This window comes from Malurus melanocephalus, unplaced genomic scaffold, assembly GCF_030028575.1.
Source record: "Malurus melanocephalus ecotype Western Australia unplaced genomic scaffold, MMel_1.1 scaffold_1125, whole genome shotgun sequence".
Classification (NCBI taxonomy): domain Eukaryota; kingdom Metazoa; phylum Chordata; class Aves; order Passeriformes; family Maluridae; genus Malurus; species Malurus melanocephalus.
Window position 1 is genome coordinate 12,990 of NW_026624357.1, and position 25,130 is coordinate 38,119.

General features: G+C 56.3%; 2 protein-coding genes across 2 annotated transcripts in view; both read left to right on the forward strand.

Annotated features, from left to right (window-relative positions):
* Positions 1-13,176, forward strand: part of LOC130586293 (transcription factor E2-alpha-like) — a 24,389-nt gene extending 11,213 nt beyond the window's left edge. Inside the window, exons 4-16 of the mRNA XM_057387069.1 lie at positions 308-469; positions 595-721; positions 1,582-1,640; positions 2,275-2,353; positions 3,266-3,339; positions 3,926-4,129; positions 5,404-5,527; positions 6,204-6,351; positions 7,217-7,455; positions 8,519-8,573; positions 10,789-11,015; positions 11,732-11,876; positions 12,747-13,176. Of these exons, the coding sequence (XP_057243052.1) occupies positions 308-469; positions 595-721; positions 1,582-1,640; positions 2,275-2,353; positions 3,266-3,339; positions 3,926-4,129; positions 5,404-5,527; positions 6,204-6,351; positions 7,217-7,455; positions 8,519-8,573; positions 10,789-11,015; positions 11,732-11,874 (1,641 nt within the window). The 3' untranslated portion in view covers positions 11,875-11,876; positions 12,747-13,176. The remainder of the gene's footprint in view (positions 1-307; positions 470-594; positions 722-1,581; positions 1,641-2,274; positions 2,354-3,265; positions 3,340-3,925; positions 4,130-5,403; positions 5,528-6,203; positions 6,352-7,216; positions 7,456-8,518; positions 8,574-10,788; positions 11,016-11,731; positions 11,877-12,746) is intronic.
* Positions 13,177-22,149: 8,973 nt separating this feature from the next.
* Positions 22,150-23,744, forward strand: LOC130586294 (cytochrome b-c1 complex subunit 10). Its single transcript, XM_057387070.1, has 2 exons — positions 22,150-22,278; positions 23,581-23,744. The coding sequence occupies exons 1-2, from the start codon at positions 22,229-22,231 to the stop codon at positions 23,699-23,701; spliced, it is 171 nt and encodes a 56-aa protein (XP_057243053.1). The 5' UTR covers positions 22,150-22,228; the 3' UTR covers positions 23,702-23,744.
* Positions 23,745-25,130: the final 1,386 nt, after the last annotated feature.

Sequence of the window (25,130 nt, forward strand, 5' to 3'; positions counted from 1 at the left end):
CCCCACCCTGTTCATCCCTGGCAGCGCTGTCCAAACGCTCCTGCAGCTCTGGCAGCCTCGGGGCCGGGACCATTCCCTGGGGAGCCTGGGCAGTGCCAGCACCCTCTGGGGACAGAAGAACCTTTCCCTGAGATCCATSCCAAGCYCTGACACAGCTSCAGCCGTTCCCTGGGCTCCTGGCCCTGTCCCTGTCACAGAGATTGTCCCGGTTTGCTCAGCAGGTGATGCTCAGCACAGGCAGGACACTCTGGGGACAGTCCCTCAGCCAGGGCTGCCTCTGGGGGTGGCTGGCCATGTCCCTGCCCAGCTCAGCTCCATGTTTCTTGCAGATGGACTCCATAACTCGCCAGACCTRTGGAGTTCCCCGGGTGCCATGAGCCAGTCGAGTTACGGTGCCATGCTGGGCAGTTCCTCGTCCCCGCTCCCGCAGTCCAGCGGCTTCAACAGTTTACACCAGCACGAACGCATGGTAACGTGTCCCCGGGGGCTGCCACCTCCCTGTCACCTCCTCCCCTGGCTGTGGCCACCTGGAGGTGCTGCCAAAGYCCCGCAGCTTTCCCAGAGCCCCTCTGACCACTTTCCCCTCCCTGCCAGAACTACCAGCTGCACCCTGGAGAGGTGAACGGMGGGCTCCCTGCTGTACCCGGCTTCTCCTCGGCCTCCACGGCGTACGGAGTGTCCAGCCACACGCCCCCGATCAGCGGCACGGACAACATGATGGGTATGGCCAATGCCACAGTGACCCCTTCATCCACAGCCGGGCACAGGGCACCTGCAGAGCCAAGGCTCTGACACACCCAGACACCTCTGGTCCCCCTTTGTGTCACCTGTGCCCGGGGAAGAGGYGCACTGAGGTTTTGTTTTGCTGCTGGAGCAGCTGGGTGCTGCTCTGGGGTTTGCAGCTTGTGGGGTGGGTGTGGGAGGAGCCCAGGAGCTCTGGCATTATCTCCTGGCGGTGCTGTGGCTTGGATGGGTTGCAGGAAGGGTTTGCACCTGTATGAAGATGCTCTCCTAAATCCGGAACGGGAATGTTTGTGRTGTGTTTGGATCTCACGTTAAACCTTGAGTGCTTTAATCTCTGACCCTGCTGAACCTGTTACAAAACCTGTTACTGAAATGAGCTCGTGCTCCCCAGGAAATGAGAATCCTGATATGGATTTGTAGAAAAACCCTTTGTTTTTCTATGAAGAAGCCACTTTAAGATTCGTAGAATTACAAAATAATTAAGGTTGGAAGAGATCTTCAGGATCACCCAGTGCATTGGTGGTTGTGGGAGCTTGAGCTGCCCCTGGCAGTGGCTGTGCTGCAGCAGAGATGTCTGATTGCTGCTGATGGCACTGCACCTCCAGAGCTGGGACAGATGTCCCTGCAGTCCCCCAGAGCTGCCAGGGGAAGGCAACTTGTCCTGGCTGCTCTGAGCCAAACAAATATTTAATTTTTGAACACATTTCATTTTCAAGCACATTTAATTTTTGAACAAACCCCTAAAAATGGACTATGTCCAGCCCAGAGGTGTTGTAAGGTGCTGTGTCCTGCTGGGGCTGGTGCCTTGGCACTGACAGCTGTGTCCTCTCCTGGCAGGAAACAGAGGAAGCACAGCCGGGAGCTCCGGGGACGCGCTCGGGAAGGCTCTGGCCTCGGTGAGAGTTGGGGATGGGCCTGATCTGCTCCTGCTGCTGCAGGGACTCTCAACCCAGCAGGGAGTCTGGACACGTTTGGGTGAATGCACCCCAAATCCATGAGCCTCTGAGGGAGGGCTTTCCCCTCTCTGTGCTGCCATCTCAGTCCTGGCATCATTTGGATGGGGAAACTGAGGCACTGCAGGTCATGGTGGCCCTGCAGTCCCATGAGCCCTCCTGGCCGTGTGCTGCTCTGCCCAGAGCACACACACAGCTCTCGTGGCAGAACTCACAGCTCCCAGCAGCCCTGGCCCTGTGTGTGCTGGTTCAGACTGGAGGGCACTGGTCACACTGGGTTACCARAGAGTTCTCTGTCCCCTTGGGTGACCCTTGCACGGTGCTGGCAGTGCCCCCTGCAGCAGCTCCTGAGAGCTCCTGCTCCCTCCCAAGGGGGACCCTGAAGAGCAGAGGGTGCCAGGCTGGTGACAGTGGGGACAGAGAGAGACCCTGGGGTTAATGGGGGAACTGGGCTGAGCTTTGTGCTGGGTTTGGGAAGGGAGAAGCCAGCCAGGGTGCCAGTGGGTGGTGGRTGCCACGGGGAGGGGACAGCTGGCTCGGGGTGGCACTGCTGACTGTCACACTCATGTCCCTGCAGATTTACTCCCCTGACCACTCAAGCAATAACTTCTCCTCCAACCCCTCCACCCCGGTCGGGTCCCCGCAGGGCCTCGCAGGTGAGTGACAATGAAAGGGTCCCGAAGGGGTCACGTTTGCTTCGGGAGCTCCAGGGTCAGCCCCAAACCCTCAGTGCAGAGCCCGGGGCTGGCAGTGACCCCAGGGCCTGCTCTGCCCTTCCTGACCCTATCCCTGAGTGTCCCAAATCGGAGAGGCTGTGCCTGSATTTGCCTCCAGTGGGAACTGGGAAGCAGCCCAGTGGTTCAGACCCCTGTTCAGCACACGGTGAAAGGCTGTCCCTGGTCGCCTCGGGCAGGACAGGTCCCACTGTGCCCATCAGAGCTGGTGCCCAGGCTCCCTGTGCCACGGTGCAGCCTGACATGGCCCCAAGGTCCCAGCGTGTCACAGACCAGGGACATTTGGGCACTTCTGGAGGGCTGAGCCAGAGCAGGGCTGTGGTGCCACAGTGTCCCACACAGTGCCACTCAGCTCTGTGGCCCATGCAGCTCATGGTGCCACAGTGGCCCGTGCAGTGCCATGGTGGTCCATGCAGTGTCATGAATGCCATGGTCACCTGTACGGTGCCATGGTGGCCCATGCAGTGCCATGCCGGTGCCATGGTGGCCCATACAGGACCATGCCAGTGCCATGGTGGCCCGTGCAGTGTCGTGAATGCCATGGTGGCCTGTGCGGTGCTCTGGTGGCCCATGCAGTGCCATGGTGGCCCATGCAGTGCCATGGTGGCCCATGCAGTGCCATGCCGGTGCCCTGGTGGCCCATGCAGGACCGTGCGGTGCCCCAGTGGCCCGTGCAGTGCCGTGCGATGCTCCAGTGGCCTGTTCGGTGCCGCACGTGGCACAGTGGCTGCTGTAGCGCCGCGGTGTCCCAGCTTCCAGCCCCATCTAGTGGCAGCCGTGGCCATGGCCGGTCCCCAACCCCGCGTTTGTCCCCAACCCCGCGTTTGTCCCCAGGCTCGTCGCAGTGGCCGCGGGCGAGCGGAGCGGGTGCCTTATCTCCCAGCTATGAAGGGAGCCTCCACACTTTGGTGAGTGGTACCGAAAATTCCAGCTTCTCCTTTTCTCTCCCATCCCTCGGGGYGTGGTGGTGAAGGGTTTTTGGGTGCCATCCTCTGCCCTGGAATCGGCTGGTTGGTCAGGGGTGTGTGTTTGGGTGGCAGCAGCTGAGCAGAGCCAAGTGCCACATTCCTGACCTGTAGACCCCTGGCAGCCTCCCCCTGCCCCCAGCCCCAGCCCAGCCAGGGGTCTGGCCCAGTCTGGCAGGGTTTGTGCCCCCCTACCCCACATGACCCCTCGTGCTTTTAGGGAATGGCACTGACTGGGGGTAGGAGGGTCATTTGTCCCCATCCCTGTCCTGTGGCACCTGAGTCCAGGACTGGCACCAGCCACTCTGTGCTGCAGAGAGCAGGAGGCTGCTGGATYTGTGGGGTTGTCATCATGGGATTGGATTGGAATCGTGGCATGGTCTGGGTGGAAAGGGATCTCGTAGCTCCTCTCACTCCACCCCTGCCATGGAYCTTCCACTGGSCCAGGTTGCTCCAAGCCCCCTCCAACCCTGGACACTTCCAGGAACAGGGCAGGTAACACTGAGCTGCCTCTGTCCTGCCCTTGCAGCAAAACAAAATGGAAGACAGGTTGGACGAAGCCATCCACGTGCTGAGGAACCACGCCGTGGGCCAGACCTCRGCCATGGCCAGCAACCACGGCGACATGCACGGGCTGCTGGGCTCAGCACCACCCCACAGCGCTGCCGTGGGCAGCCTGGGCCAGGCCTTCCCTGCCTCAGTCATGGCCCTGGGGAGCAGGCACCCCAGTCTGGTGAGTGGGAGCACTGGGGACACATTGGGGACACACTGGGGACACCCTGGGGACACGCTGGGGACACACTGGGGACACGCGCCTCGTGCAGGGTGCTCTGGCATTGAGGAGAACATGGCCATTGCTCAACAGCTCAGTGTGGTCCAGCCTGGGTCAGGTGTTGGCAGCACTGCTYGGGTGACGTGCACAGAGCTCCCTTCCCATTTCCCTGCAGAGTTGAGTCAGTGAACCCCAGAKTGGTTTGGGTTGGGGGGACCTCAAAGCCCATCCAGTGCCACCCCCTGCCCTGGCAGGGACACCTTCCACTGTCYCAGGGTGCTCCAAGACCTTGGGCACTGCCAGGGATCCAGGGGCAGCCACAGCTGCTCTGGCACCCTGAGCCCACCCTTGGCACAAGCTCTGTGTGCCCTTCCCTCATGCCCCTTCTCGGGGCACACAGAGGTGGTGAGAGCTGCTCTTCATTCCCTGCAACACAACTGCAAATCCCTCAAAACAACTTCAAGGCATGCCCAGGATATGCAGGGAGGTGCAGAAGGATCCAGTGGGTGTAAGAATGCCAGGTGTCACCAGGAATTCCCTGCTCTGAACGGTTTGGGCAGCCACCACATCCCCCTGTGCCCATCTTCAGTGTCCAGAGAACAACTTGTGATGCCCTTCCAGGCTCTCTGGGCTCTGCTCCTGAGCAGACAATCACACATGTGCCCTCTGCAGGCTGCTGCCAGCTGGGGACCCGGTGGGGCTGGCTCTGTCCTGCCAGTCCCCAGCCCATGTGGCACACCCTCGGGGCCGTGGGCTCAGCAGGGTCCCTGAGCCTTTGCCTGCAGCCCCTTTGGAGCCGAGTTCACACTGCTGGGATGTCCTTCCCTGGCTCTGGTGGCACTGGTAGATGGCAGAACAGTGGTGTTCAGTGGGGACAGGACAGCTGTCCTTCCCAGTGTGCTGGCCTGGCACCAGGCACAGAGGGGCTTTTTCTCGGGGGGACAGATCTGACAGGATCTCTGGGCTTGGTCCAGCTCCTGTCCTGAGCAGGGAGTGCCAGTGTCCCCACCGTGGTCTGCAGAGTGCTGCTACTGGAGTAGGCTGGCTCTTCTCTCTCCATTGCCGTGCTCCAGGGGTGAGGATGTGTGAGGGAGCTCAGGGCTGTGCCCAGCCTGGTGCACAGAGCCCCGGGCTGTCCTCGGGTGGCTGTCTCAGGTGGCTGTGTCAGTGACTGTCCCCATGCCTGCTGGCCATGGCACACCTTCTGAAGGCTCACTCTGCTCCTTGTGCTGCAGGTGGGAGGAGGCCACCCCGAGGATGGGCTGTCCAGCACCCCCAGCTTGCTCCACAACCACGTCACCCTTCCAGCACAGCCCAGCTCGCTCCCAGACCTCAGCAGGCAGCAGGACTCGTACAGTGGTAAGGCAGCTCTGCATGGGTGCAGGATGGGGTTCACCTGTGCCAGGGTCACCTCCTGGGCATCCCCTGTGGGGTTGGGTCCAGCCCTGTGCACAGCAGCAGCAGCGGGAGATGCGTGTTTCTGTCAGGGTGGTGCTTCCTTGCAGCACTCACAGGGCACTTKCTGCTGGGAGGAGCCTTTTCCAGAGTTTTCAGAGTCCCAGAATGGTCTGGCTTAGAAGCCCATTCTTAAAGCCCAACCCAGCCCTGGCAGGGGCACCTCCCACTGTCCCAGGCTGCTCCCAGCCCCAATGTCCAGCCTGGCCTTGGGCACTGCCAGGGATCCAGGGGCAGCCACAGCTGCTCTGGGCACCCTGTGCCAGGGCCTCCCCACCCTCCCAGGGAACAATTCCTTCCCAATATCCCATTTAACCCCACTGTGCTTGGCCTGTATTTCCCTGCCCCCTTGCCAGGTGAAGGTGCTCAGTGTTCTGCTGGGGAAGTTGGGCTGCCATTCTGGAGGCTCTGGGGAGAACAGGGAGTGGCAGCAGGGCAGAGCCAGCACCCCTCCCGCTTCCCTGGCTGTAGGGCAGCAGTGCAGGACAAGTTTGGGATGCCAGTGCAGGAGCAGGGCCTAGGAAGCCCCCAGCCTCATGTGTGGGTCAGGCCCCTCAAGCTCTGGGTGCTCTCTCTGCAGGCTTGTCTGGGGCGCTGGGGCGGAGCAGTGTCTCCTCAGGAACGAGTGAAATAAAGAGGGAAGAGAAGGAGGATGAGGAGAACACGTCAGTGGCAGATAACTCTGAAGAGGAGAAGAAGGAGCTGAARCCCTCCCGGAACAGAACAAGGTGCTCTTTGAACAGGTCTCTCCCTTTGCTTTCACCGTTCCCAGGCCAGGGCAGTTTGGGCTTGGATTTGGTGCTGGGCTGGCCCGATTTGGCCAAAGGTGGCACAGACCCCCCAGCCCCTGCCCACCCTGGAGCCTGGTGTGGCCTCACACAGCCTGGGCTCCTGCTGCTGCCCCAGGGGAAGGCTCCCTGCCATCCTCTCATGGCTCAGGGCTTCCTGGTGCTCCTAAAGCAGAGGGATGCACCTGATCCTGACCCGCCTGCGTGGACTCAGGCCRTGCAGGGAAGGGGCGGCTGCTCAGCCCCAGGCAGGGAAGGATTGACCTCTTCCCTGCCTTGGTGCATCTCTGCCCTCTGCTTTGGGCTCCTRTGCCCCCTGTCCCATGCAGCCAGAGCAGCAGCAGTGGCTCAGGTTCAGCACGCTGGCTGCTCTGCAGCCTCGCCACCAGCTCAGAGACCGCAGCAGGGTGGTGGTGCCCAGACAGGCTGCACCAGCCCCACTCCTGCCCTGGAGGCAGAGGGCTGCATCTCCCCAAAGTCCAGCTGGGGATTCCAGTGTCAGCCCTGACCTTGKCTGGGCCACCCTGCACTCTGCTGGCAACAAGCTCAGGCCTTACTCATATTGTGATTTCTTTCTTTGTTGTTATGAAACAAAAACCAAAAAAGAGGCAGAAGAAGAGCCTTAACTGCTTCTCTCCAAAGCCCTTGCGTGTCCCTGCGTGTGGCACAGGMCAGCAGGTCCTGGCAGGGCACGCGGGGGGCTCGGCATCTTGTGCCTCACCATGTGTTTCTTGTCTGTGAGTTGACCAGTGCTGAGAGTGCACACGAGGAATGTCCCTGTCTCGTTCTTATTTTAAACCATTAGTCAAGATGAGGATGAGGAGGACGATCTTCTTCCCCCAGAGCAAAAAGCCGAGAGAGAGAGAGAAAGGAGGGTCGCCAATAATGCCCGTGAGCGCCTGCGGGTCCGTGACATCAACGAGGCCTTTAAAGAGCTCGGACGCATGTGCCAACTGCACCTAAACAGCGAAAAACCGCAGACCAAACTGCTAATCCTACACCAGGCCGTATCAGTCATACTGAACCTGGAGCAACAAGTTAGAGGTCAGTGAGGGTCCCGGAGTGGTGATATTTTACGTATCTGATCGGCACGGGGCTGTCTGTCTGTCTGTCTCCTGTGACGTGCTGTGGTGCCTCGCACTGTCTCTCTCCCCTGTGGCCTCGGGGAYCAACCCAAGGCTGTCGATGTCCTTTTTTTTWWWTTTTTTTTTTGCCTTTTTTGCATCCATCCCTGCTGTTCTCTCCTTTGTCCCCCGCTGCCACCGTGTGTGCTGCATGCTGGTCCCTGCGGGGATGCCTGTGCCGTCCTGCTTCCCTGCAGCCAGGGGTGCTCAGTGCTTGGCCAGCAAAGTGACAGAAACACCACCAGCCAATCTCCCAGAGGGACCCAACTCCACCGTCTCCAWGGGCTGCTCYGAGYACAGASCCCRTTCCTGTCCCCTTTGTGTGCTCAGYGGGGCTCTGYRCTCCTGTCCCCGCAGTGTGGCACCTGGCAGAGCCCTGGCACCAGGGCAGCTGTGCCAGGGCTATGGGATGTCCTGGGCTGACCGCCCTCGCTGTCTGCACTCGCTGGTGTCCGACACAAGCTGGGAGCGCTGTGCATTCCCAGCCTGGAGCTGCTGGTGGGTGCCTGCAGGCTCTGCCCCTCACTGGGACACCCTCGGGACACCTCGCTTCCTTCCACACGCGTGTGCACTTGTGGGGTGTGTGCCCCCATGGTGTGTGTGCACCTTGTCACGTGTGCACTCACAGTATGTGTGCACCCATGTCGTGTGTGCACCTGTGTGTGCTGTGCACCCATGTTGTGTGTGCACACCCACGGTGTGTGTGCACCGTGCACCCACTGTGTGTGCATCTTGTCATATGTGCACCTACAGTGTGCATGCACCCATGGTGTGTGTGTATCTTGTCCCGTGTGCACCTATGTCATGTGTGCACCCATGTCATGTGTGCACCTGTGTGTGCGTGCACCATGCTGTGTGTGCACCTTGCCATGTGTGCACCCATGTCGTGTATGGACCCATGTGCGTGCACCATGTCGTGTGGGCACCCATGGTGTGCATGCACCCATGTTGTGTGTGCACCCGTGTTGTGTGTGCACCCACAGTGTGCGTGCCCATCCTCGGGCACAGTGTCCCCAGGGGAGAAGGGGGAAGTGAGGGGTGGGTGCCCTGCTCTGAGGGCTTGGCTGCTTTGTCCCGCATCCCGCAGTGCATGCTCTGCTCCCATTCCATTCCTGCTCCGCTCCCATTCCATTCCTGCTCCGCTCCCATTCCATTCCTGCTCCGTTCCCGCTCCATTCCCACTCCATTCCCGCTCCATTCCCGCTGCAGCCCGTGCGGGGTGCTGGGCAGGATAACCCTTTCTCTCTGCAGAGCTGTCGTAACACGCGTCGGGGGCTGTGCCTGCCTGTGCTCCTCTCTGCTGGCCTTGCTGTGCCTTGATGTTGGAGTCCTTTGTGCCTTCCTTCAGTTTGTAATTTTTTTGCCTTTCATAACATGTATATTTTTTCCTGTCTTCTTTTTTAATTTCCCCTTCCTTTTGATTTTTTTTTTCAAGTTTTTATTTATTTATTGGTTCTGTTCTTTCCGATCTCCTACAGACAGTCCCCAGCCGTGACCTCTCGGTGGTCCCACTCTACCTTGTACTTGCTGCTCACGAATCCCAGACAGGACCAAGGGTGGGGCAGGGCTTAGGCAGAGTTGGCACCGTGTTCACTTTGGTCTCCCACGCTTGTCCCTTTTTAAACCCTTCCTGGAGGCAGCTGAGGAAATGGCYGAGCCTCACAGGCTGCCCTCAGCAGTTAGTGCAGGCAGGAGTGTCCCCTCTATGGGTTTGTGCCTCTTTCCAGGGGACAATCCCACCATCACAGCCTCTCTGGCAGCGCTGCCGTGGGAGTGGGGCCATCAGGTCCCTGTGTGCCCAGCCAGGGCTGCTGGGGTCCTCCCACTGCCACAGCAGCTACAGGAAGGGAAAGGAGGAGRCTGAGGCATTTTGGGGATGCCAGGCAGGCAGGTTGGTGACCCTTGGGGCACAAAGTGACCAAGGCATCTCATCCTCACAACAGTGCAAGCTGCCAGCACTACGTGCTGGGTACATGGTGGGGAGACAGCTCTGTCCTGCCCAGGTGTGACATCCAAGCCTTGTYCCTGCTGGGGGAGCCACCAGCCAGGACCCACAATCACCAGCCTGTGCTGGAAGAAGGACCTGAGGTCCTGCTGTGGGGCTCTCAGGTGCCAGAATGGCCTCATGTCCCCGCCCATCCTGGGCGTGTGCAGAGGTGGCAGCAGTGCCAGCTGGGGCTGCAAGGAGGGGACAAAGGCAGGGACAAGGCAGCRAGGAGAGGGTGCAGCAGGGACAGTGGACAGCCCTCTGTCCCACACAGGCAAACGCTTGCCCAAGGAGCCCTTGCTGCCCCTTCACATGGCCAGAGGCTCCCCAGGAAGGCTCTGACTCTGCAGCCCCTTTGCTAAAAGTTCATCCCCACATGGCTCCCCAGGAGCCGAAGGCCACGGGCTGTCCCAGTGCCAGTTCTCACCCAAGCACCCTCCTCAGACAGGTGTCTTCCTGCAAGAATTTTTGCTCTGGGGGAGAAAGTCGTCTGGGCTAAACTGGGGCTGTGGAGGGGATGGGCAAGGCCATGGTTCAAGATGCTGCCAGCACAACTCTGCCTCCCCCATCCCTGCCTGTGTCAGGCATCCTGGAGTGCTGTCGGCAGCAGGGGCTCTCCCAGAGCTTCTGACTGTGCCTGGAAAAGAAAGTCACCCTTTCTGGCGGCTTTTGGCTGTGTGGAAAGATTGGGATTCAGTGTCTGCATTGGAGTTTGCTCCTCAGAGCAGCCCTGGCTCCTCCTCCCGGTGCTGCCCCAGCCCCTAAGAGGGTGCCAGGCCAGRCTGCTCCTGCTGCTGCAGCACCACTGCTCCAAACACCTCCCCTGGGAGCTGCAGATGGAATTCGGGAAGGAAATCTTACCAAGAGGGGTTTGCTTCCTGCCAAAACATTTCCTTGGGGGATGAATCTGATGTTTTGGGCGGAGACCCTCCCCCAAACTTTGAGTTTTTAGCCAAAAACAATCAGGAAGGCCAAATTTTGCTGAGGGGAGAAGGTGACAGTGGCAGTGCTGCGTCACTGCCCGCCCTTGCCCCCAGTGCCCCCTCCAGCCCCTTGGGCACCTGGCCCCGTGCTGGCAGCACCTTACCCTGGCCTGCAGAGGTGACACAGCCTGGGCTGCCCTGGGAGGCACCCAGAGGAATTGGCTTGGCAAAGTGAGGCCGTTTGGGCCGTTTGCAGTGGACACCCGGAGCACTTCCAGCACGGCAACATAGAGCCCCCCTCGGTGGCACCCCCTGACTAACCCCTGTGGTGCTGTGAACCCAGCAGTACAGACGAGGCCTTGTCACTGGAGGACAAAGATCTGAGGGACCGGGAGAGGAGAATGGCCAATAACGCCAGGGAAAGGGTGCGTGTGCGGGACATTAACGAGGCCTTTAAAGAACTGGGACGCATGTGCCAGATGCACTTAAAAACGGACAAAGCACAGACCAAACTGATCATCCTACAGCAAGCGGTGCAGGTCATTCTGGGCCTGGAGCAGCAAGTACGAGGTATGGTACCACTGGCAGGTGCATTTCGGGGCCTGTCTCTCCCCCTGTCTCTGCATGCTCCTGCTTCTCTGTCCTGACTGCTGCTTTCTGTGTGAGGTGTGTGTTTGCAGTGCCAGCAGCACCCCTGGGTGCTGAGCTCTCCCCGGCCCCAGYGTGGGGTGGATTTAAGGCTGCTTCCTCCCTCTCTGCTCATGCCTAATGGGAATTTGGCACCTGGATCCCATTAAGCAGTTTTGGAAAATTCAGTCCTCAACTTTAAGCGCTGGCTGAGGCACTTGGGGGTTCCTGTAACAAGCACATTGTGAGACCCTGGCACAGGGTGTCCAGAGCAGCTGTGGCCCCTGGATCCCTGGCAGTGCCCAAGGCCAGGCTGGACATTGGGGCTGGGAGCACCCTGGGACAGTGGGAGGTGTCCCTGCCATGGCAGGGATGGCACTGGATGGGCTTTGAGGTCCCTTCCTACCCAAACCATTCCACGATTCCATTTTTAATTGGTGTGGGGGTCCCAGCTGGGCCTGGGGTTCTACTGGAGCAGGGGTCCAGCCAAATTCTTGCCAAGACCTCAGAGCAGCGAGCTGTGCACGGAGCTCATCTCCTCACATGGTCTGTGGCTCTGCCTGGGATTCTGTCCCTGCAGCCCCTCGGGGATGCTGCTCCCGTTGTGATGCTGTTGCCCAGACTGAGGTTGCTCCCTTCCCTTGCTGTTTTGGGCACAGAGCGCAATCTGAACCCGAAAGCYGCCTGCTTGAAGCGTCGGGAAGAGGAGAAAGTGTCCGGAGTGGTAGGAGACCCCCAGATGACACTTTCAGCTTCACATCCTGGTCTAGGAGACGGTCACAACCCTGTTGGACACATGTAAAGGTACCATTCCCCACCTGTGATCCCACATCCTGCTGSAGGTCTGGACGTGTCCCACAAACCCTGCTCTGCTCTTGCTGCTCAAGCCCAGTCCCTCAGCAGCAGCCACAGCCCTGCTTCATTTATCTGAAACAATGACTTGCACTTGCAAGGCCCTAGCACAGGTTTCCCCATCCCTGAAAGTTTCCAAGGCCAGGTTGGACAGGGCTTGGAGCAGCCTGGGACAGTGGAAGGTGTCCCTGGCCATGGCAGGGGGGTGGAATGCAATGAACTTTAAGRTGTCTTCCAACCCAACCCAACCCATTCCATGATTCTCTCTATGTGTTAGGTGCCCCCGGACACCCAAAGCCTCTGGCTCACAGGAGGGTCCAACCCTGTAGCTGGGATGGGGGATTTTGGAGCTYTCTGAATGGGCTCAGCTCTGTTCTGCACTTGCCAGTCCTGCCCCAGCTGGGTACTGGAAACCAGTAACACTTCTTCCTTGCAGCTTTTTGGGAGGGAATGGGCAGGGCCTAAAAATGCCAAGAGAGTCAGAGAAGGTGAAAATCCCCCAATGAGGCTGTGGCAGGCACAGGCTCCAAGGGGCTGTTYCCATTTTTAAGGGACCCAGGAGCATCTGAGCCTGTTCACCTGAGCACTGCAGAGATGGTGGGGGGGTTTGAGCAGATCCAGGAGTGGTGTCCATCAGTCCCTTGATGTCCCCTGCCCYGATGGGTGCCTGGGGATGGCCTGACCAAAACAAAGGCAAAGCTCAGCCCTGCAGGGATAGGCTGCAGTAGCAGCCTTGGGGTCCTCTGTGCAAGGAGCACAGTTTTATTCTCATTTGGGTTTCTGTCACTTCAGATTTTTCTTTTTTTGTTGTTTTATTTGTAGATCTTTTTGTTCCTCTGGATACAGAGATCTGTAGGAAGAAAACCCTYGGTGTGACCTTGTTGAACCATAAACTGTAGTACTGCTCATACTGACACACGCAGACGGATCCTGGCGTGACGTAAGGGGTGRAAAAAACACTTTGTCAGAAACAAAACGGAAACAAAAAAATTGCCTTAAGTATAAAGTGCAGAACAGTCAATACATATCACTCAGTTAGGAGGGGGTGGCGTGTTCTCTTGGCTTGTTCACAAGCAGCCAGCAGCAAAATTGTGCCTAAGCTTGATATTTCTTTTTTAAAAAAAAAGAACATTAGTTATGAGATTTTTTATGTAGAACAAATAGCAATGCCTTTTGGTTTTTTTTAGCTTCTTTTGCATATGTTTTGTAAGCAACGAAAAGAATTTTTTTTTGTATAAAAACATGTCTTGTACCCTCCGCTTTTCTGCTGCTGTTTCTATAGTTAACGTTGCATCTTTAGGATCAACCAGAATATTAAAATTGTATTAAGAGAGACTGGATATAAAGAGAGGAATTCTCAGATTCGGCTCGGAAAGCCACTAAAAGCGAATGTAGCCACCGCGAGGGAATGTTCTTCCTTGCCTGGCTTGTACCTTCCATGACAAAAAACAAACAAACTCGTGCTGAATTCGCCATCTCTTTGCTTSGGCCACTTCTGATTTGGGAAAAGGAAGTTAAACAGCAAAGCAAGTGGCAGCAGTGCTCYCACTCCTCCTGAGTGGTGACAGAGGTGCTCTGCAAGGTTTGCTTTATTCCCGGAGATCCCGAGGCCCCACGGTGCCCTGTGGGAGAGGACGTGGCCCACGGCTGTCCCGGAGTGTTGCCATGGGGAAGACGAGCTGCTGGGACAGAGCAGGCCCCGAGTGGAGGAGAACCAAGGGCCTGGGGCACTTCCAGGTGAGCAGAGCAGCACTGGATCCACGAGGGAAGCACCTCTTCCCACACGGCAGAGCTGTCAGAGGCACTTCCAGGAGCAGCGCTGAACAAAGACCAACTGAACAAAGCTGGAGCAGTGGGAAGCAGCAGAGGCAGCCAGAGCACGGGCAGCAGCAGTGGGACACAGGGCCAGGAAGCCGAGCAGCAGCAGACCTGAGGATGCTGGAACAGGACGGGAGAAGCGACCTGGCTCACTCCAGCCCTCGGCAAAGCCACGACCAGCAGCAGGATCCCTTGTCCTTGCARTGGAGCCGCTGCCATCTGAAATGCAAAATGCTGACTCGGGGAGAGGGGTGGCTTCACACCCCGCTGTCACCTGCTGCCACATCTCTGGAGCCTCCTTGGAGGCAAACTGAGCTTGGCATGGTGCCATGGGATGAGAGTGGCCACCATCACCTGCATGTGGGCTCCTCTGCACTGCAAAGGAGGGCAGCATGAGCACCTGTCCCACACCACGTGCTCCAGCAGCCAAGCTGGGCCAGCCAGCCCTTCACTCCAAGGGATTCTCAGTCACTCCAGACTGCTCCGGTGCACTCAGCAGGAGGAAGATCCCTGGCAGCCCCTCTGGGTGCCCCAGAGGYGTGGAGCAAATCAAGAGGTGCTGGGCGGTGCTGAGCTGCAGCAGCCGTTCTGGAGATGGCCATGGAAAAACACCCACCAGGAATTTACTCCTGTTTCTTCCCTCTGCTTCCCCTTCTGAAACATTTTGTGCCTGGTTCTTCCCAGCTCTGCTGAGCCCAGTTGGCAGATTGGTGCACAGACATGGGCACTGATCTGGGGGCACGGAGGACTCCTCTCCCCTGCAGGGTCTATCTCTACCCTCTGCTGCTCCAGCCTGAGCTCCTGGGGAAGCTGAGTTGCTTTGGCATAGGGAAAGGGAGGGACTAGCAAAGAGGATTAGATCCTGTGGCACTTCACAGCAACCCCAGGCTTTGGCATAAYCTCCTGTTGCTCCTCCATGCTCAAGGCTGTGCTTTGTGCTCTGGCCAGCCCTGCTGGAAGTGCTCAGGGCAGTGCTTATCTCCTACCCACACCTGGGTACTGTGGCCTCAGGCCCTGTAGCAGCTCCGAGCAGAGCCACTTCAAGCGCCAGGGGAGGATGGGACTGTCCCTGCTGCCCCTGGCCCTGCCCAGGAGCTCCCCAACATCCAGTCACAGCTCTGAAGCTTTTGGGTGCTCCTGGCTTTTCCCAGCTTGCTGCTCCCASTATTCCTTCGGATGTGAGACCTCAGCAGCCCCAGCTCTGTCCATGGGAAGGCCAGGAAAGCTCAGTGCTTCCAGCAGCCCACATTTTTCTTGCCTGTGTCAACAGCCACATTGCAGCCTAATCAGCTCGTCAGGTTATGACACTTTCCTCCCTTGGGCTCTTCTGGCTGCTGAAGCARTGGGCAGGGAGATGGATGAGGTTTCCTTTCATGTGTGACAGCCTTGACTCCYCTTCATGCTCTGGAGTGCGATCTGAGGGCTCAGCAGCTGCTTTTTGTTTCATCCGTGAGAGCTCCTGCTCCATCAGTGAGACAGTGCTGGGGCTGCAGAGCTCAGGGGTTTTGGCTGGCTCAGTGCCCCTGTCCCAGGGCCAGGGGGCATGGAACAGTGTCCTTCACCCTCGCAAGCTTGAAACCCTACAACACRTATTTAAAAGTGCTTCCCAAACCCTTTGATTTTGCCCCAAGAATTRGAGGTGGCAGTCATGGACAACTGGACTTAATGGGACTAATCAAGAAAAATCCATAAATCCAACAAAATTGRATATTTGAGAAGATTTATGAGCTGTTCACAATTTTGCTGAATTTCTTCATCCCCTCTGAGTCCTGCAGGCCAGGGGAGAATCCTGACAAGCCAGAGCCTTTCTCACCATCCCTGGACCCCCAGGCATTTCAACAAAGATGAGGTTTTTCTGCTGCAATTAGGTGGTTTAAGATGTTGTTTTGACAGCAAACCCAGACAATGTCCTTCCATGGCAAGGCTTGGATGAAGATCCTTGAGCATAAACCCCTGAAAGCAGAGTTTGGAGGAGAGCAGCTCAAAAGCACAATGTAGGGGCTGGCAGAGCTGTCCCTGGAGCTGCCTCGATGGCACAGGGTGACAGCTTTGTGTGCCAGCCCAGTGTGGCCACAGTGGCATCTCTGCTTTCCAGGTGCTATGGGAACAATTGGGAAGAGCAGCAAGGAAAAATTCCTTTGTCTTTCCAGTGTRTTTGGCTCAGTGTGAAAATGGTGCCTGTAACCTGCCAGGGAAAGTGGCTTTTCTACAAAYAACCACTGCCAGGTGCTGTTCCCAAAATATCACCAGCCCAGSCCTGAAATGTCACCCTGTAGCAATGAAACTCTTGTCTTTAGRTGTCATGGTTAGTGAGGGCCACTCTGCACCCTCCCCAGCCCACAGTTCTGACATTCCACTTRGGATCTTACAGATCCTCAAACMTGCTCCTTTGCCTGTCCRTRTGTCCCTYRTACCRGTGGTGCTGCCAGGAGAGGTGACATGCTCTAGGGTGCCATTGATTCCATTTTCTGCTTCCTCTCTCAGCCTTGCATGCATGGCTGCTCCTGGGGACACGTGCCCTCCTCTTTGAGGGCCACTGATTCCTTCATCAGACAGGGGGCTGCYTTCCCTTCTGTGCAGCTTCTGGTTCCTGTTTTCCCAGGCTGCATCCCAGTGAAGCAGCAGAACTGGGACACTGCCATGTAACATTGCTTGTGTCTGGGGTCCTGAGCCCAAGGGCCTCCTCTTGCCCCCCCAACCAGCCCCCTGCCTCCCTGCACACAAACTGTACATGCCACAGTGCTGGGGAGTGTCTGGAATCCAGTCTATTCATGGTAAAATCGCAGGGTTTTGGTATTTCTCCCTTTACACCTGCTTTTTCCCCAGAGCAAAGCAGTTGTAGCCTCCCATGGGATGGTGCTCTAGCAGTGGCGAACCTGGCTGCTCCTGCTCACAGGCCCCCAGGAAATTCCAGCTGTTGGGCAGTAACCCCCTGCCCATGTCCCCCTGTCACACTTGCTCAAAGCCTGGTGACAGTTCAGCCCCAGCTCTTTGCCAGCATCTCCCAGGGCTCTCAGCTCCCCTGCATTTACAGGTGTCCTACAGAGGCGTGTTGGCAGGAAGGATGCAATCAAGCTGGGGTTTCCTCAGGAGGCTGCAATTCCAGATTCAGTGCAGAAGCTGCTCTCCAAGGTCCTTTGTGTCTCACCAGCACACCACTGAAGCCAGCAGAGCCTTTGGGCCCTTGCTGGGCAGTTCCCTTTGCGGGGGCTTGAGAAACAGGAGGCTTTGGAAACCTCCAATCCCCTGCATCCCTGAGCTCTGCTGTCAATTTTGGGGCCAGTGGAGCCCGAGCTCCTCTTGCAGGCTCTGCTGTGCTATACTGGGGACTCTGGGCCAGCTCCATTTCCATCCCTGGGCTTTGGGAGGTTAAGCAAAGCTGAGGATGGAACTGGGCCAGAACAAGCCCTCAGCCCTGCCTGCAGTGCTGACTAACGCAGAGCAAGCGCTGGCCACTGCACTCCCCCATTCCTGCCCAACACCAGCAAGAGCAAGGCCTTTWTTCTGTACCCTGAGCTTGCACAAGGTCTTTGCCCTGTTAAATCCTATGCAAATCCTATCCCTCTCCCCTCTCCCAGAGCCTGCAGATCCCAGCCCAGCCCATTCTCTGTGCTCTTTGTGATTGCTGAGTTCCTGCTCCCTGCTGTTCTCAGGATCCAGCTACATTCCCAGCAGCTCCAAAAGCATTTCAAGACCTGTACTCTGAAGTAGAGGCAGCAGATGTAGGAACAACCTTCCAACTTGTACTGCAGGAGCTGAGCACTCAACTGGAGGGGGCAAGACCTGGTCCTGGGGCTCCTCCATGCACCCTTCATCCTCCTGTGCCTTCTGCTCGATGCTGTTGGGGACTCCAAGCATCCTTCTTCCCCCCAGCCCCATGAAGGGAGAAGCTCTGTCCCACCTTGTTGCTGCCCAGACTGTTCTGTTCTGTTCTAACACCTGAGCTTCAGGCTTGGCTGGGCTCTTCTTCCACCAACCCGAAGCCTGAAGGGGTGTTTCCCTTCCTCCCATGCTCCCTGATCATCCCAGCCAGCTCCTCCATGCTGTTTCCCTTTGCAGAGGGGCAGCCCATGCCACCAGCTGTCCATCAGCTGGGGTGCAGGTGGGAGGATTTGGGAGGTGGGTGCTGCAGGTGTCCCAGAGCACAGCTGCCTCTTCCTTCCCTTGGGGCAGGTGTGGGGGAACCTCGTGCTCTACAYTTTGATTTCCAGAACAATTCAGCCCTTCTGGGGAGCCAGCACTGYCGTGCCTTGGTCTGCAGGACTCCCACCGGGAGGTGGCTCTGGTTGTGAGGGTGGTGCAGGCTCCGGGTGACCTTCTGCCAATCTTTATGTGTCCCTCTGCAGCCCAGCCCATGGCCAAAGGCAGTCCTGGGGTGTCTCCACACTGGTGTCTCTGTTCTTCTGGTTTTGTACCCCTCCTGCTCCTCRGGGCTCTCCATGCCCATCCCAGCCCGCCCAAGCTCTCGCTGTGGTGGAGGGCAAGACTGTAACACTCACCCTAGAACATCTTGGCTCAGCTGCAGCACCAGTTCAGGAGAGCTAAGGGGTTTCTGCTTCCAAACGGGGTGTCCTGGTACCAAGGCCTTACGCCTGAGAGCATCCCCATGCCCTGCATCCCTGGGCTGTGCCTGGAGCAGCCGTGGAGCTCCTGACAGCAGTGAGCTGGGGACACCGCAGGTCCCCCTTCTCGGGGCCACGTCTTCCCAAATCACTTGAACCCACCAGCTTTTGAGCAAACCTTGTTTTATGGAACCACGCGGGAAGGAAGGAGCTGTGGGAAGCCACACACCAGCTGTGGTTCATGTGCCAGGAGAGGGGAAAGGGGCACCTGGTGAGGCAGGACAGGGAGGATCCCAACCCCGCATGTGGGAATGACCCCTTGGGTGTGGACGGCTCCAGCTTGCTGGAGAAACAAAGCATTCCTGGGATGTTCTTTCTCTATATTTTTGTAGGAATGGGGGTGGGAGAGCAGATTGGAGATGCCTGCGGAAGTTGTTTATTTTTAACCCTGTAGAAAGTTTTGGGTTGTTTTTGGTTTTTGGCCTTTAAAATAAAAAATGGTCCTTGCTTTTGATGTTTATGCTGCCTACTTGTAAATCCAGATGTACTTAAGTGGCTGAAATCCTTGTTCTTAAATCAGATACACATTATAGTTTTGAACTATATATATAGTAAATATATATATATATATGCCTAACCCAGCAAAAAAAAAAATAAAAAAAATAAAGTATTTGGGGGTGGGAAATGCGTTGCTCTTTGAAATGAATCACAATTGGGGGATGAAATTGTGTTTCTGAGTGCCTCAAGATATGAATTGTTTTCATTTTTTTAAATAATTTTATACAAGTGTCAAAACAGCTGGCTGGATTATTTGGAATTTTTAAATAATCCTAACTTTTTTAAAGTAGATTTTGAGAACTGTCCTGTATATAACAGTAATGTAGCAATAAATGTGACATTTTATAACAATATTACTTTTTTTTCCCCATGTCTGTCCTTCAGATATTGTACCCCTAGGAATGAAAGTTGGAATAAAGGTTTTACCTTGTACTAAAAAACACCAAAAAAAAAAAAAAAAAAAAGAAGAAAGAAAACACCTGACCGGTTTTCAGAGCTTGCTGTGGGTGCTGGTCCTGCCCCCCACATCACTGTTGTTTGTTTGTCTCTGCTCCACCCTGGGGAGCATCCACAAGTGGGAAATCTGGTCAAATGCCCCCAGCCCATCCCAGGAGCCCAGCACAGACTGATCATTGAACCAGAGTCATTAAAACTGGAAAAGCCCTTTAGGATCATCAAGTCCAACTGTAAACTCACCACTAACCCATGCCCCAAGAACCACATCCACATTATCCACGTTGTTTGAACACTTCCAAGGATGGTGACTCCACCCCTCTGCCCTGGGCAGCCTGTGCCAATGCCTGACAACCCTTTTTGTGAAGGTTTTTTTCCTAATATCCTAAAGCTTACCTAGCACAGCTTGAGGCATCTCCTCCTGTCCTGTTCCTTGTTCCCTGGGAGCAGAGCCTGAGCCCCACCTGGCTCCATYCTCCTGTCCTTCAGGTTCCAACATCCCTCAGGGCTTTCATACAATCACAGATTGATTTGGGTCCTTTGGGAAAGGACTGTAAAGCCCATCTCGTTCCACTCCCTGCCACAAGCAGGGACACATTCCACTGGAACACAAGCCCCATCCAGCATGGCCTTGGACACTTCCAGGGATCTGCCTAGACGCAGCCATCCTTCCCCAGGTTTGCCTGTGTTTGTACTGTGCTGCTCCTGCTCGGGGATTGTCYGTACAGAGCAGGACAAACAGTCTAAACGAACTGAGAAGTGGTTCTGGTTAAATCTCCCTCAGCCCTGGTGCCTTCTCTCAGCAGTGAGMCAGCTCTGAGTTAGGGCACTGCCCTTCCCAGGCTGTTCCAGATGCATGGAATGACAGTCCTTGCACAGACACCACCATAAAATCACAGATTCATTAATATTGAAAAAGTCTTTTAAGATCACCCAGTCCAACCATTATTAACCCAACACCACCACCATGTTGACCACTAAAAATGTCCTCAGGAGCCACTTGCACACRTTTTGAACACTTCTAGGGATGGTGGCTCCACCACTGCCCTGGGAARCCCAGTGATTTACAACTCAGATCCAGACAAGGGAGAAGCGTGTGCTTGGGAGTAGCCTGGAAGATGGATGCTCAACAGATGCACAAGGTGGAGCATAAAACAGGCGAGTGCTGGTGTCCAGAGCAGGCTTGGGCTGGGAGAGCAGGTGAGGACAGGGACAAGGAGCAGCACACAGGAGCTGCTGAGAGCAAACAGCTTCCCAAGATTTGAGCAGCAGCCAGCAACTGGGGCAGAGCTGGAGGTTCCTGGCCAGCACTTTCTCTCTGGAGATGAGCCAACAGGTGGGATTTGACTGCCAGATTCTGTGGGCAAACGTCATTGTTCTGGCACTGCCAGACAGAGAATCACAGAATCCCAGAATGGTTTGGGTRGGAAGAGATGGTAAAATTCATCCCATTCCACCCCATGCCACGGGCAGGGTCAYCTTCCACTTGTCYAGTGTGCTCCAAGCCCCAATGTCCAGCCTGGCCTTGGATTCTCCCAGGAATGGGGCAGCCWCAGCTGCTACAGGGTATCTGTTCCAGTGTTCTTCCAGCATGTTCACAAAAGGCTGAGCAGGCTCAGAACTGGGAAACATTATGGAATTGATGGTGATTTTATGGCACTCTCCTGAAAAACCTGGCTGGAAACTCACTGTCCTGTAGGGAGAGATCGGGGAGGCACTGACAGACTCTAGGAAGGGGTCACTTCCCTCCAGCACAAAAGACTGAGAAGTAGCTCAGTAGAACAATGCCATGCCACAGGCCCAAGGTCCCCTCTCTACTGCAGGGGACAGCTTTCCCTCAGGGTGGCTTGTGTCCCCTCTCCAGTGTAGGAGCAAGCACATCCCTGCAGAATCTGTGACCACTCAAGACTCATGTCAGGACTGGTGTCCCCTCTCCAGTGCGAGGACAGCCCATCCTCTCACAGCCTRTGTCCCATCAGGGCCAGTGCCAGAGCTCATGGCCCCTCTCCTGCATGGGGACAGGCTCAAGGCTCGTGTCCTTCAGAGCTCATGTCCCCTCTCCAGTGTGGGGACCACACATCCCCTCATCTCATGTCTCCTTAGTCTTTGTGTCCTCAGAGCCCATGTCCCCTCAGGATGGCCCGTGTCCCCTCAGGGTGGTCCATGTCCCCTCAGGGTGGCCCGTGTCCCCTCAGGGTGGTCCATGTCCCCTCAGAGCCCATGCCCCTCAGGCTGGTTCGTGTCCCCTCAGAGCCCGTGTCTCCTCAGAGCCTGTGTCCCCTCAGGATGGCCTGTATCTCCTCAAAGCCCATGTTCCCTCAGGGTGGCCCGTGTCCCCTCAAGGCGGCCCGTGTCCCCCCAGAACCCGTGTCCCCTCACAGTGGTTCATGGCCCCTCAGGGTAGCCTGTGTTCCCTCAGGGTGGCCTGTGTCTCCTCAGGATGGCCCGTGTGCCCCCAGAATCCGTGTCCCCTCACAGTGGTTCATGGCCCCTCAGGGTAGCCTGTGTCCCCTCAGAGCCCGTGTTCCCTCAGGGTAGCCCGTGTCTCCTTAGGGTGGCTCATGTCCCTCAAGACAGCCCGTGTCCCCTTAGGGTGGCTCATGTCCCCTCAGGGTGACCCGCGTCCCCTCACGGTCCCTCAGGACAGCCCGTGTCCCCTTAGGATGGCTCATGTCCCTTCAGGGTGACACACGTCCCCTCACGGTCCCTCAGGATAGCCCGTGTCCCCTTAGGGTGGCTCATGTCCCCTCAGAGTGACCGATGTCCCCTCACGGTCCGTGTCCCCGGTCCCCACAGGCGGTCGATGCCGTCCCGGCCCCAGCCCCGCCCGCTCCCGCCCCGCGCCTGCTCGGATCGGCCCCGCCGCCACCGCCGAGCCGGCACTCGGGGTCACTTTGAGTCGGCGCCATCGCCATGTTGAACCAGCTGCTGGGGCCGCGCTATGTGCAACTGATAAAGAACTGGTGAGGAGAGGCCGGGCTGCCCACCCGGCACCGGTTCTGCCCGCTGGAGCCCGCTCCGACCCGGGCTCTTGTGCTCCAACCCATGCGGCCCGCCAGGCCCCGAGCTCTTGCCCGCTCCGGGCCGGCTCGCTCCTCCCGGGGTCCGCTCGTTCTTCCCGGGTCTGTCCACCCGACCTGGGGCTCCTTTGCGCTTGCCGGGCCCGGGGCTCCGCGGTGACGGGATGGGAGCGGCCTGCGGTCCCCTCACGGTGTCCTGCGGGCGCGGCCGCGCACCCGGTGCGCTTTGTGGGAGCCTGAAGGGCTTCCCGACACCTTGTGGGAGCCCTTCCTGAGCCCTCCCCGTTCCTCCCGCGCTCTGTGCCCTGTGAGGTTCGCTGGGGCCGGTCTTGGGGTCCGGAGCGGCGTTCGGGCTGGGGGTGAGGGGCTTAGGAAGCGGGGAAGGGGCTCCCCAGCCGCCCGGCCCTGCCTGTCGTTCACATATGTAAATATCGCAGTGCCCGTAGGTGCCCTTTGCGGGGCTGTGGGAGCAGAACGAAGAGTTCTATGGGACAGAGCCAAGGGGATGCGGCTGCTGCATTGTATAGCACTGTGTTTTGTCTTTGTCGAGTAATCGTCTTTTTAAGTGAAAGAATGTCACTCTTTTCATATAAAATACCTTGTCTGCCCCGTGGACTAATGCCTTTCTCTGTTGGTGAGGTTGTTAAAGTATTTCTGTGTCCACTTTGGGCACCACGAGATCAGGAGGATCTAAAGCTGTTGGAGAGTGGCCAAAGGAGGGACACGGAGCTGGGGAAGGGTCTGAGGAGCAGCTCAGGGCTCTTGGCTTGTTCAGCTGGAGCAGAGGAGACTGAGGGGAGACTCCTCGGGGGCTGCAGCTCCTCCCGAGGGGAGGTGGAGGGGCAGGGGCTGAGCTCTGCTCTGGGACAGGGCCAGGAGCCCAGGGAACGGCTGGAGCTGTGTCAGGGCTTGGGATGGATCTCAGGGAAAGGTTCTTCTGTCCCCAGAGGGTGCTGGCACTGCCCAGGCTCCCCAGGGAATGGTCCCGGCCCCCCGGCTGCCAGAGCTGCAGGAGCGTTTGGACGGGGATACAGGGATTGCAAGGTGGGGTTGTTGGAGTGTCAGTGCAGGACCAGGGGCTGGACTGGATGATCTTTGTAGATTCCTTCCAACTCAGGGTATTCCAGGATTCTAAACTCTTTTCTGATTGAAGTGATTTTCTCAGGTACTTCATCATGAGCATCTGCCAGGCCTTTCAGAGTGTAGGAGGTTTGTTCTTTATCTGTGCATGTATCTCTTCTTTAGGACCCCCACCGTCGTGACATGGGGTGGTGTGGCCGGTGTTGGTGTGATCTGGGCCACAGACTGGAAGCTGGTCCTGCAGTATGTTCCGTACATCGGCGGCAAGTTCAAAACTGAAGACTGAGCTTCCCTCTAATGGTGAGTTTTGTTTGTGCATCTCTTGGCTTAAGTAACAGAATCATAAAATCACAGAATCCGAGACTGGTTTGTGTTGGAAAGGAACTTAAAACTCATCCTSTTCCAACCCCTGCCATGGGAAGGGACACCTTCCATTGTACCAGGTTACTCTAAGCCCCATCCAACCTGATCTGGAACACCTGAAGACAATAACCCTGTGTTAGTGTGACCGTGGATGTTTTCTCTTTGCCTGGGGCACAGTCATATTTTTTTTGTCCAAAATGGCTCAATTTGATTATTGAGACTTTTTTTTTTCTTTTTTAAATCAAGTTTCATAGACCACCAGAAGGATGAAGTATTGTTTAGAATATGTTTTTCAAGTGATTGTCTTGTAAACAGTTGGTTTTCCACAGCATAATGTGGTTCTTAAGAGGTCAAATCAAGCTAATTTGGAATTTTTGACACATCTATTTACTTCTGTTCCTGAGCAGAAGGGCTACAAGCTCAGGACTAGTTTTGTGACTAGGCAAATTCAGACCCCTTACTGCTCCTTGTAACTGGTGTTAAAAGTAAATTGAACTTTCCGGGCTGTTTATTGTATTCCACAAATTCCTCGGAAGATTTGCTTTCTCAAGGTTTTGGTTATCTTCCTTCTTTAATTGTGTATCAGAAGTGTTGTTCTCAATGTTCTGGAAGCCTGAGCATCCCTAAAGCTGGAGCAGCAATTAGACAATCCTCCTTTTGGGGCTCTAATTACGTATTTTTTCTAATAGGCAGTCTTTGGATTTCTTCATTTCTTGCTGCTGAGAGAAGGGAGTCAGGAAGATTTTCCCCTTTGAAAGGGGAAGATTTTCCCCATTGAAGGATCCTAATGAGAAAACTCTGAGTCCAAAGGAAACTGTGCACCCCAGTGTTTTGTTTCTTCTTGTCAGAATAAGTTACATCTAAATGTTGATTAATGAAAATGAGTTACTTGTGTTCCAGCTACACAGTATTTTGTAGGGAAGTCAATCAGTTTGGAAAGCACAAACAGTACTTTTTAAGTCTTTTTTTCAGCAATACGTGTTGCAGTTTAATCAAATGTGTGCAAATTTGGTATTGCACAGATCCTTCTGTGACCAAAAGGGGAATGAAACTTGTCATGGAAGTCAGCTGAACTGGAATCATTTGGGATGATTGTGATGTTTACAGACAAGTCACAGAACAGTCGAATACTTTGGGTCGAAGGGTCCTTAAAGCCCATTCAGTTCCAACCCCTGCCATRGGCAGGGACACCTKCCACTATCCCAGGCTGCTCYAAGCCCTGTCCAACCTGGATAGAGAAAAATTCCCAAGTGGAAAAGCTCCCAAGTTATGTAGAGTCAATTAAATTACCTTGTAAGGGCTTTCTCTACTTAAAAACTGTCACTTATGAGAACGCAGCTCTGTTCCTGAGC

What these genes read in the sequence shown, in the direction of transcription:
- LOC130586294 (XM_057387070.1), top strand. Translation starts at nt 22,229, where the DNA reads ATGTTGAACCAGCTGCTGGGGCCGCGCTATGTGCAACTGATAAAGAAC. An exon ending in GTGCAACTGATAAAGAACTG is followed by an intron (nt 22,279 to 23,580) that starts GTGAGGAGAGGC and finishes TCTCTTCTTTAG; the next exon opens with GACCCCCACCGTCGTGACAT.